This window comes from Lampris incognitus, chromosome 3 (genome assembly GCF_029633865.1).
Source record: "Lampris incognitus isolate fLamInc1 chromosome 3, fLamInc1.hap2, whole genome shotgun sequence".
In the NCBI taxonomy this organism is placed as follows: domain Eukaryota; kingdom Metazoa; phylum Chordata; class Actinopteri; order Lampriformes; family Lampridae; genus Lampris; species Lampris incognitus.
This window is the reverse complement of record NC_079213.1, coordinates 36,300,213-36,312,008: the sequence shown is the minus strand read 5'-3', so window position 1 is coordinate 36,312,008 and position 11,796 is coordinate 36,300,213. Positions and strand designations below refer to the sequence as shown.

The 11,796-nt window shown below is 44.7% G+C and overlaps 1 protein-coding gene across 1 annotated transcript; it reads right to left on the bottom strand.

Moving 5' to 3' along the window:
• Positions 1–544: 544 nt before the first annotated feature.
• On the bottom strand, positions 545–10,275 carry crebl2 (cAMP responsive element binding protein-like 2). Its single transcript, XM_056277020.1, has 4 exons — positions 10,054–10,275; positions 5,002–5,199; positions 2,981–3,159; positions 545–898 (listed from the first exon to the last, which is right to left on the bottom strand). The coding sequence occupies exons 1-3, from the start codon at positions 10,066–10,068 to the stop codon at positions 3,007–3,009; spliced, it is 366 nt and encodes a 121-aa protein (XP_056132995.1). The 5' UTR covers positions 10,069–10,275; the 3' UTR covers positions 545–898; positions 2,981–3,006.
• Positions 10,276–11,796: the final 1,521 nt, after the last annotated feature.

Here is an 11,796-nt window from a genome sequence, read left to right as displayed (position 1 = left end):
TCTTTCATAATAATTCACGTCCTTGACTCTCATATTGACAGTTTTCAACCAGCCTATACACTATACTACAACAGCATTATAGAATTCCTGAAATTCAGTCATGGCTTTTGGTTTTGGTGTGCCACCCCAAGATTTCCAGTGGCCCCATTTAGCCAACCCTATGAAAAATTTCTGGGGGCGCCACTTGACTTGTAGTGTCTACTGTAGGAAGGTCTGGCTGAGGACGGTGTAGCACGGCCAGCCATCCTCACCTTTATAATGCTAGAGCTGCTCGAGCAGCACACCCCGAGCATCGTGTGATGATGTACTTGTGAAACGTCTCATTCTTGTATGTATACTGTCAACTCGTCACTTCGAGACCCGTGCTTTATACAGAGGTAAAAATAGATTGAATTAAATTTATTAATTCAATTAATTTCATGTATATGCTGTATGTTGTGCCAGTGTTCATTCTCAGCCTATAGTCGGAGAGCTCAGATAAATAGTCACAAAATGTTATCAGTGAGACGGTAAAAAAATGTTCAGAGACCCACATGGTTTGAGTACAATGTAAATGTATGATTTATTACATCTGCATAATTAAATTACATTCTCTGTAATGAACTGAGATTCATGTCAATACGGATCTACAACCTATCCAACTGCTTTCGTTCACCGATTCCATCGTTTCCGAATCATGAAACAGAGACACGTGGAAAGGAACAAACATAAGATCTCCTTCGACCTTTCACCTCTTTGTTACCAAGCGGTCAGCAGGCCTCCTTCCTCCTGTGTGCTATCCTGCTCTGCTTAACGAACTCGGCGAGCGCCACGGGGAGACAGTGAGTCAGGATTTATTCACTGGTTTGACAGTCTAATGTCCTTTAGACTGTATAACAGTCCAAGCCGGACTTTATTTCTGCAAGAAACAGAAAAATAGAGTTGGGGCTCACAAACATCATGATGCATTCGTAGACCAACAACTGGTCAGCTAGATCTGCTGCTCCCATCCAATCAACAAGGTGCAAGTATTTTAATGTTGCTCAACATCGAACAGACGCCAAAAGCAAAACGTTGAGTCACTCAGTATCGGGGAAGCTCACTTTCGGTAGAAACAAAAATCCCACTTGTAAAAAAACAAACAAACTTGTAATTAAATAGTAAACTTCTGCCTTTCAGAAATGACTTCATATATAAGAGCGATGAAATAAACTTAAATAAACAGTAAAACTCACAAAGAGATTCAATCCAGACGACATTCTTGAACGTACTCCGGAAATCCCCCAAAACGCTCTTTGATCCAATACAAAATATAGATTCAGAAATATCCCCACCATATTACCAGTCTGCACACCAACACTACGCCTGTACGTTTTGACTCCAGATCATTTCCCATAGGTGCTATATTCTATATTTAGGACTGAAGCAACAGCATTGTGTGTACCTCCACTTCTCAAGACACTTCATTAAGATGCTAAACCAAAAAAAGGCCTTTTTTTTTTTTGGGCCAGTGCTTTTAGACATAATCAGTAAATAAGATTAAAATAATTGTATTTTCTTTACCACAATTTCCTTTGGGAAATTCCTATATCACCATAAATGTTGTGAAAAGTGTCAAACTAGCATATTGTTTGAATAGTATGCCTACGCGTACCAAACCCTTTACATTTGTACTGTTTGCTTTCCTGTCTGGCAAAGTCTTTAAGACATTTGCTCGACACTCTTCCAGTAGAGAGGTGACAGGTTCCTTCTGCATCAGGCTCTTACCATAGTCATGAGACTGTCAAATGATAATAACAATGCATTTTAATTACACAGCGCTTTTCAAAGTGCATATGTACTCACACTGATCAGTCAAAACATTAAAACCACTGACAGGTTACAATGGCACCTGTCAAGGGGTGGGATACATTAGGCTGCAGGTGAACAGTCAGTTCTTTAGGTTGATGTGTTGGGATCTGGAAAAATGGGCAAACGTAAGGATCTGAGTGACTTTGACAAGGGCCAAATTGGGATGGCTATAGATGACTGGGTCAGAGCATCTCCAAAACGACAGGTCTTGTGGGGTGTTCCTGGTATAGAGTGGTCAGTACCTACCAAAAGTGGCCCAAGGAAGGATAACCGGTGAACCGGCGACATGGTCATGGGCGCCCAAGGCTCACTGAACTGGACCATGGAGCAATGGAAGGTGGCCTGGTTTGATGAAACACATTTTCTTTTATGTCATGTGAATGTGGTGAAGAGATGGCACTGGGATGGACTGTGGGAAGAAGGCAAGCCAGCAGGGGCAGTTGATGCTCTGGACAATGTTTTGCTGGGAAACCCTGGGTCTGTCCATTCATGTGGATGTCAATTTGACACGTGCCACCTACTTAAACATCGTTACAGACCAGGTACACCCCTTCATGGCAACAGTATTCCCGTATGGCAGCGGCCTCTTTCAGCAGGATAATGTATCCTGTCACAATGCAAAACTTGTTCAGGAATGATTTGAGGAACATGACAAAGCGTTCAAGGTGTTGCCTGGGTCTCCCCAGATCTCAAGCCGATCGAGCATCTGTGGGATGTGCTGGAAAAACAAGTCTGATCCATGGAGGCCCCAACTTGCAACTTACAGGACTTGGAAGGATCTGCTGCTAACGTCTTGCTGCCAGATACCAGAGGACACCTTCAGAGGTCTTATGGAGTCCATGCCTCAATGGGTCAGAGCCGTTTTGGTGGCACAAGGGGGACCTACACAATATTAGGCAGGTGGTTTTAATGTTTTGGCTGATCGGTGTATGTTGCATCTGCATTACTCTCCCTAGGTATGTATTAGGTGATTTCTAAATAACAACCAAATATCGAGCAACAAAAATAAAACCTTGCTCAAGTGCATCTTTTAGTGGGTCATAAATTGTATTTCTGCAACCACATCAAGATTGCATGGACGCCCCAACGGTTCTGCTCGAAACCCTTCATAATGTTGGAGCTCTTAACTTCCACAGAGGTTTTCCTTTACCAGGGATGGAGCCTGCTCATAACTGATTAGCTCTGGCCATTGCTGGCTGTGTTATTTTTTCCATTCTTGGAAGTCTTGGTACTGCTGCCTTGAGGCATTTTCTGGTCATCACCGGTGAGCAGAGCCTTGATTTCGGAAGGGATCTTCCCCTGGTCCATAGCTGAACACCACTGTTTGTACTGTAAAAAAACAAAGGGCCAGTTCAGTTCATACAGATACGTTTTCATTTCACTTAAAATATATGAGTTTTAGTAACTCTAAACTCTCAATCAGTAAACTGTTCCTTCTACTTATTCCATGCGAGGATTATTGAAGACATTCTGAAAATATGACCCGCAGTCACATTGGTAAGTTCTTCCATCTAACCGACACATAAGTCAGAACACATTAGGTCTTGTCAGCGGCACAGCTTTACTAACAAATAGGTAGGTTGTTAGTGGATCTTAAGCCTCCTACAGACCGTGTGATGTGGGCCGTCTCAGATGAAAGGTGACTAAACGTGGCGTTATCTTTGGTCGTGGCTCCAAAATGGTGGTCCTACGTCTCACTGTGAGACAGGTTCAAAGACGGCCATTATTACGGCCTTGCAACCGAAGGTAAGCTGGGACAAAAGTCTGACAGTGTCAGAAGTGTAGGACGACCATCTCACTATGTGACTGCTGCTACGACCTACGTCTACTGACCAACCAATAGAAATGCAGCAGGAAATGACGCACTGGTCAACGCCACGCAGAATCTCTGCTGGCGCTGAACACAAACAAACACAGTCAGCATCTGTGACCCAAACGCCATGGATTCAACAAAACGAGCAAAACAAGCCACGGCAACTATTGGAAGGACTCGATTCCTGCTTGGCGTCATGTTGCTCTACCAGCAATGTAGACTGATTATGCGGGCTGATGCAGCGCGGATGCTGATGACGTTTTTATGGACTTGCATCATAGCCTGCGATTCAGCAGGTATCGTACAGTCTACATACATCACACTTGATGTCATACCAAGTTCATTAGATCCACATCACACAGTGTGGCCTGCAATAAACTTATAGGATTGCTAAAACCGCACAGTCTGTAGGAGGCTTCAGAGTATGTATTTATTGTTAACACCAGTGCCTTATAAAAGGGAGTGTCATTACCTCTCTAAGAAGTGGTCGCCGCACAGCCAGTCTAGGAGAGCACTGAAACACTATCTCTCTGTCAACACAAACCATCCTTAGCTTTTTCAAATTCTTATGCTTTCAGCTAATATTTTCATCAGCTACCACCTGGACAGGACAGGCCGCCAGTCCACCACAGGGCCAACACGCACACACACACACACACACCCTAGGGACAATTTAGTACAGCCGATCCACCTGACCTACATGTCTTTGGACTGTGGGAGGAAACCGGAGCCCCCGGAGGAAACCCACACAGACACGGGGAGAACATGCAAACTCCACAGGGAGGACAACCCGGGACGACCCCCAAGGTTGGACTACCCCGGGGCTCGAACCCAGGCCCTTCTTGCTGTGAGGCAACTGCGCTAACCACTGTGCTATTCTTTAATACAGCAATACCTATAGTAAAAAACAAAAGTACTGCAACAATGACCCCCCCCCCATATCAGTCAGCCCCATTGAACAGTATATTGTTCAATCAAAGAAACAAAAAAGTCTTCTATTCAAATCACAACCAATGACCCAATAAATAAAGAACACAACTGCCCTCAAATGCCAATGAACGGGACACTAATAAACTGAATAAGGATTCTGGGTTTATGGCAGATATTGACTATGAACTACGAGCCAACTAGAGTGAAAAATATAGCAATAAAAATTGTTACCATAGCTTCAGTTGACATTGCCTATCCATTATTAACTAGGATTTGGGTAAATGGTAGGCAAAACATTTGTTGGCAGAGCTGAACAGTCAATGTTTTGAGAGAATCGGGGGGGAAATTCAGCAGAACGGAGTTAACACCAGATGACTGAATTTCTATCCTCCCTGGCTGTGAATGTGTAGGTACTATCAACTGGTTACCATCTCCAGCTCCTCTCGCAGAGCGCAGATGGCCCTCTCCTTGCTTGACACCAGCTCCTCCAGGTACTGGTAGCGCAACTTCTTTCTGGCCCGGCATTCCCGTGCACTTTGCCTGCTCCGTTCTAACTTGGCCTTCAAGTCAATCTTGGAAGGTTTCCGGCCACGCTTCCCAGGCTTTTTCACTTTACCTCCCACGATCTGTTGAGAGATCACAACATATATACACCACGTCATTCCTTATTCTAGAGGACTTTAAGGACACCTCGGATACATAGTGTTGTCACTGCTGTGGGGTTTACCACGCTGACGTGAACTGTGTAGCCTTCAGGAAAGTTGCTCAACTATCGTTTGCTGTGTGCACTTTCATAGTATCCAAAAGTTGTTAAGCTTAAATAGGAATAATACATTCAAGCAAACTTAATCAATGAAAAGTTCATTTGTGTGGCAAATATTTCTAGGTACACACCAGTTAATTTTTATTTTATTTTTTTCCCCACTTTTCCCTCTCCAATTGTACTTGGCCAATTACCCCACTCTTCCGAGCTATCCTGGTCGCTGCTCCACCCCCCTCTGCCAATCTGGGGAGGGCTGCAGACTACCACATGCCCCCTCCGACACATGTGGAGTCGCCAGCCGCTGCTTTTCACCTGACAGTGAGGAGTTTCACCAGGGGGACGTAGCGCGTGGCAGGATCACGCTATTCCCCCCAGTTCCCCCTCCCCCCTGAACAGGCGTCCTGACCAACCAGAGGAGGCGCTAGTGCAGTGACCAGGACACATACCCACATCCGGCTTCCCACCTCAGACACGGCCAATTGTGTCTGTAGGACACCTGCCAAAGCCAGAGGTAACACGGGGGTTCGAACCACCAATCCCTGTGTTGGTAGGCAACGGAATAGACCGCCACGCTACCCAGACAACAGCAGTTAATTTGACTTAGTAGAACACAGCAATTAATTCACTGTATGTCACATAAGAGATTGAATTTATGCAAGACATATGTAGTCTTGTGCAAAGCTGGAGACTGGAAAAGTGATCAGTCAAAGTGTTTGACAAATGAAATGTATGGAAAATAACAGCTTTCATACAAAAACAACACAGAATTCTGTACCGGCCGTCATACATAACGAATGCTTTCTGTGGAATATGTGGGGAAAAAAATAAATAATGAAGAAAATACAAATAATAGAACACAATGAAATCATGGAAATGCATGGAAGCGCAACACAGCAGATGTGCTTAGCTGGTGATGCTGGGACGTGTAAGTTTTAGTGTAAGAACAGGAGTAGGTCTACATGCTCCGCTGTGCAGTAACTACATCCTCTGCACGTGAGACACGAGCTGCCAGTCATGGGGAATAAAGTGCAGTTATGGTGACATCATAAGATTCTGTAGCAGTGGATGTCCACACATGACATGTTACTGCCATGCTACCTGCTTTCCTCAGTGGTTCCATGACTCTGGTTTTGGTGTCGTAGAGTGTGGGCATCGCTGTGTCGGTGAAAAAAAAGGCGAGATGGGATGTTGTATCTCAGCTCCAAAGTGTGCAGCATAGCGCGAAAGCCCTGGTTCTCAATGACTGAGTAGGGGCGCAAATTGTTGGCAATAAAAGCTGCGATCGACTCTGTGACTTGCGTCGCCCTTTCCAAATTCGGTGGAAGCTTTGATATCACTTGTTCAATTGTTCTCTGGTTGGCGGCAACTACATCCGGCTGTTTTTCCTCCAACTCCGGGTGGAAACGTGAAATGTGGTTTCTCATTGTATGTATTGTTCCCAAAATATTTTATTTTAGTTGGACACAACCTGAATACAGTGGGGCTCTTGTCCATGTCCCTTTTCCCTTCAGCTTCATAGGAGCCAAAATGCTTCCATGTTGGCTTTTAAGCCAGAGGGTGCCAGTCGGATCGGATCCAACTTTGGTTACTCGCGCTCAGCCATCCTCACCAAAACTGAGGAAGTAGCCTAGCCTGCATTCTACAGAGGCACCATCATACAGAGCATTCTGTCTAGCTGTATCACTGTCTGGCATGGGAGCTGCAAGGCCTCCGACCACAAATCCCTACAGCAGATAGTGAAGACAGCTGGAAAGATCATAGGAACTGCTCTCCCATCCATCCAGGCCATTTATGATGCACGGTGCACCCGGGAGGCTCTCAGCATCGTAAAGGACCCCACCAACCCTTCCCACATCCACGTCACCCTCCTACCCTCTGGCAGGAGGTACCGGAGCATCCGTGCTGCCTCCACCAGACCAGACTATGCAACAGTTTCAGTCCTCAGGCTGTGAGGTTCCTCAACAGCCTGAACACTTAGACCTTCCATGAAATGACTTTTTGACCGTCTTACTCACTGTGCGTGTCAGGTGTGCTTGTGATGTTTAGGTCTGTGAAGTAATTCTTGTTTTTAATGCACTTTTTGTTTTTAATATTTATTGTGTGTTATTTGTTTTTATGTGGCACTGTGGTCCACGTGAAACGTAATTTCATTCCCTTGTATGTATGAGACGTGCATAAGAGGCAATTACAAATAAAAGTAGTCCAAGTCTGAGCTTAGAACATAAACACGATGCACATGTCCATCCATTATTCAAACCGTTTATCCTGCTGTCAGGGTCGCAGGGATGCTGGAGTCTATCTCAGCAGTCATTGGGCTGCAGGCAGGGAGACACCCTGGACAGGCTGCCAGGCAATCACAGGGCTGATGCACATGTTTTACGCCTGTTATGTTTCACCATCCAGTTGGTTCAGCAGCAGCCGTAAGAACTGAGCTTTAAATTTCCGATTATAGAGTTTTCTGCATCGAGACATAATCTTTTGAGAGAATCTCGATGCATCTAAGAATCAACCCCCCCCCTATGTACTATATAAATTATTATTAACAACTGATGAAGAATTATCTTATAACAAGGTCAGAACAGATATGAAAGGAATATAAGTAAAACAAGTGTAATTCTATACACAGCTCCTTCAAGTTGTAAGTTCTTCGCATTATGTGTTGAATAAAAAAAATCAGTTAAAAAAAGCATGATTTACTTGACAAAGCAATACCAAAGTTGTCACATGACATCCCTCCTGAATAAGGGAATATATGACGTAACATTCAGTGGGTATCTACTCATCTAAATGTGTTTAGTTGGGCAAAAACTAAGATTTAGGTTCGACTATGAATTTTTTTTCTTCTTCTTCTTCTTTCGGCTGCTCCCGTTAGGGGTTGCCACAGCGGATCATTCGTCTCCATCTCTTCCTGTCCTCTGCATCTTCCTGTCACACCAGCCACCTGCATGCCCTCCCTCACCACATCCATAAACCTCCTCTTTGGCCATCCTCTTCTCCTCTTCCCTGGCAGCTCCATATTCAGCATCCTTCTCCCAATATACCCAGCATCTCTCCTCCACACATGTCCAAACCATCTCAATCTTGTCTCTCTTGCTTTGTCTCCAAACCGTCCAACCTGAGCTGTCCCTCTAATATAGTCGTTCCTAATCCTGTCCTTCTTCATCACTCCCAATGAAAATCTTAGCATCTTCACCTCTGCCACCTCCAGCTCCACCTCCTGTCTTTTCATCAGTGCCACTGTCTCCAAACCATATAACATAGCTGGTCTCACTACCATCTTGCAAACCTTCCCTTTAACTCTTGCTGGTACCCTTCTGTCTCAAATCCCTCCTGACACTCTTCTCCACCCACTCCACCCTGCCTGCACTCTCTTCTTCACCTCTCTTCTGCACTCCCCATCACTTTGAACAGTTGACCCCAAGCATTTAAAATCATTCACCTTCATCACCTCTACTGCTTGCATCCTCACCATTCCGCTGTCCTGCCTCTCGTTCAAGCATATGCATTCCTTCTTGCTCCTACTGACTTTCATTCCCCTTCTCTCTAGTGCATACCTCCACCACTCCAGGCTTTCATCAACCTGCACCCTACTGTCACTACAGATCACACTGTCACCCGCAAATATCATAGTCTACGGAGACTCCTGCCTGATCTCATCCGTCAACCTGTCCATCACCATAGCAAACAAAAAAGGGCTCAGAGCCGATCCTTGATGTAATCTCACCTCCACCTTGAACCCATCCATCAGTCCTACTGCACACCTCACCACTGTCACACTTCCCTCATACATATCCTGCACTACTCCTACATACTTCTCTGCCACTACCAACGTCCTCATACAATACAACACCTCCTCTCTCGGCACCCTGTCGTATGCTTTCTCTAAATCCACAAAGACACAATGCAACTCCTTCTGGCCTTCTCTATACTTCTCCATCAACATTCTCAAAGCAAACATCACATCTGTGGTGCTGATCAACTTTATACCTCTGTAGTTGCTACAGTTCTGCACATCGCCCTTATTCCTGAAAATCGGTACCAGTATGCTTCTTCTCCACTCCTCAGGCATCCTCTCACTTTCCAGTTTAGGTTCAACTATCATATGGTTTTACATTTGCTTTCTACCTTTCCTGTATTAGCAGTTGCATGGACGCAACTAATTGCTAACCAAAGGCTAACAACTTAGCCAACAGGCTAACAATTAGCCAACAGTGTAGCAGTCCTACAACGTTAGCGTTAACGTTGTTAACCCGGAGAACGATGAACTGGTTCCTTCCTCCAAATCTCAAGGCATAAAAGAAAGCTCAGAGAACACGGCACTGCCTCCGAAGAGATGTTTAGGTTGCGATCTAAAATAAACTAAACCAAAGTAGCGGCTAAAACCCGCTACCGGAGCGTCAAATCACACACCACCCGTCTCGGTAGCAGCTCTTTCCACAAGCATTCAGGCTGAACAGCTGACGCAACCATGTGTGCCTTACATTGTTGTGTTATCGTGTGCTGTATATTGTGTATTGTATGGTGTATGAATTCACTGTGTACATGAATTCGCTGTGTACATGTTCCATGTTGTTTTGGGGGGGTGCGTGTCCTTGTGTTCTTTGTCCCTGTGTCCCTTGTGTTACAGGCAAAGAGAGCCAGAGCACCAGAATGTCTCTATATTCTAAATATATATGAAAATAAAGTTGAACACGAACTTGCTGGTTAGCTTTCTTACCTTGTTGTCGTCCATTTTGGTCAACGACGGCGTTAGCGTTAGCCAGTAACACAACAAGGCCACAAAGAGGAAGACGAGAAGAGACGAAACGCCTGACAGGAATATCAGCCCACCGCTGGCGGTCCCAAACAAGCCTCCCGCTGCGTCCACGTCCTGGACAGCTTCCCGCACCTCAAAGGAGGAATATGAGCGCTCGATGTGTGTCTTGCTACAGCGAAAGCGTTTCCTGGTATGACGTCAGAAGTTCTTCTTCTTCTTCTTCTTCTTTTTCTTCTTCTGCTTCTTCTTCTTCTTCTTCTTGGTGTTTATTGGCGGATGGCAAACAACGAAATGGTACCACCGGCTGGTATGGAGTGTGGCTAAGAACGTCTATTATTTACGCTACCCGCCCCCCCAACAAAACAACAAACAAACCTCAAATCTTCCTGACTAAATTAGTTACTCTAAGAAACTGAAACAAGATTTTGTAACACTCGGTTGAGTTCTTCTGTAGAATATCTACTAAATTAAAGTGTATTTTTCCTGAGGTGTTGGGTCAAACGCCTTCTTTCTGCCTCATATGTCTGACAACATATCATAACATGCTCTGCTGTGTCTTCTGGCCCACAGGAGTCACATCTGCCTGGATGGTGTTTGCCTGTTTTGAAAAGTGTACTGTTTAGTCCAGTGTGTCCAAATCTGAGTCTTGAAATGAGTCTCATCTCTGCTGTTCCTTCCTGCACACTTCATTTCTCCCACTTTCCTCTGAACTGTGTAAAACCGCCGTCCTTTCCTCTCTTTCTCCCATCGATTTTGCCGCCTTTCCTTCAGTCTGTGCTTAATAATGCTCTTTATTTCTGCCTTGCTTAAAGTAACTACCAAACCAATGTGGTTACGTTTTGTAGCCTTCTTTGCAACCTCAATGCCAATGTGAGTCCTACATGATACTGTAGGACCCACCATGTGAGTTCTATATAATGTTTGTTGTACCTCTATTAAAATGTCTGGTCTGCTGTCTGGATGACTGTATTGTAGACTGGCTAGCGATGAACTGGAGTCTGAACTAATAATTCTTCTCAACGGTCTTGTTTCCTCTGTCCACTGCACTGCTAACAATACTGCAAGCATCTCTGCTGTGTGTCCTGATATTCCCTCATTGATCCTTTTCCCTACGTCAGCATGACATTCTGGAACAATAAATGCTGCTCCTACTTTATTTACTGAACTCTTTGATGCATCTGTATAAATCTGGACATAACTGTGGTAAATATCAACATAAGGCTGCATGGCATGCGAATCATAATTAAACTCTTTATCTTTATATAATAGTGTGAAATCTACGGTGGCGTCTGGAAGTATCCCAGGTGGAGTGCTGGCAGAGGCGCTGTTGGACTAATGTTTAATTATCTACTTCAAGTTCTGCTGCTTTCTGCGTCATCATCCATCCCAAGCTTTTTGTTTCCCTCGTCTCCTTTTCCCAACAAGGGGTTAAAGTGTCTAGTGTTGGATGATCCTGACTACGGCCCTGTAAATTAACCCAGTAGTTCAAGGACAGCTGTATCCTGCTCATTTCTAGTGGCATGTCTGCCATGTCCACTTGTAACGCTGCTGCTGCTGGGCTTGTTTTAATGCACCTGTGCATCGTCTCAAAGCCTGATGCTGTATCTTATCTCATTTCTTTAGAGACGTGATTGCTGCTGACCCATACACCACACAACCATAATCTAATACTGACCCCATTAAACCACTGTATATGGCCTTCAA

What these genes read in the sequence shown, in the direction of transcription:
- crebl2 (XM_056277020.1), bottom strand. An exon ending in TGCGAGAGGAGCTGGAGATG is followed by an intron (nt 3,160 to 5,001) that starts GTAACCAGTTGA and finishes GTTTTTTTACAG; the next exon opens with TACAAACAGTGGTGTTCAGC.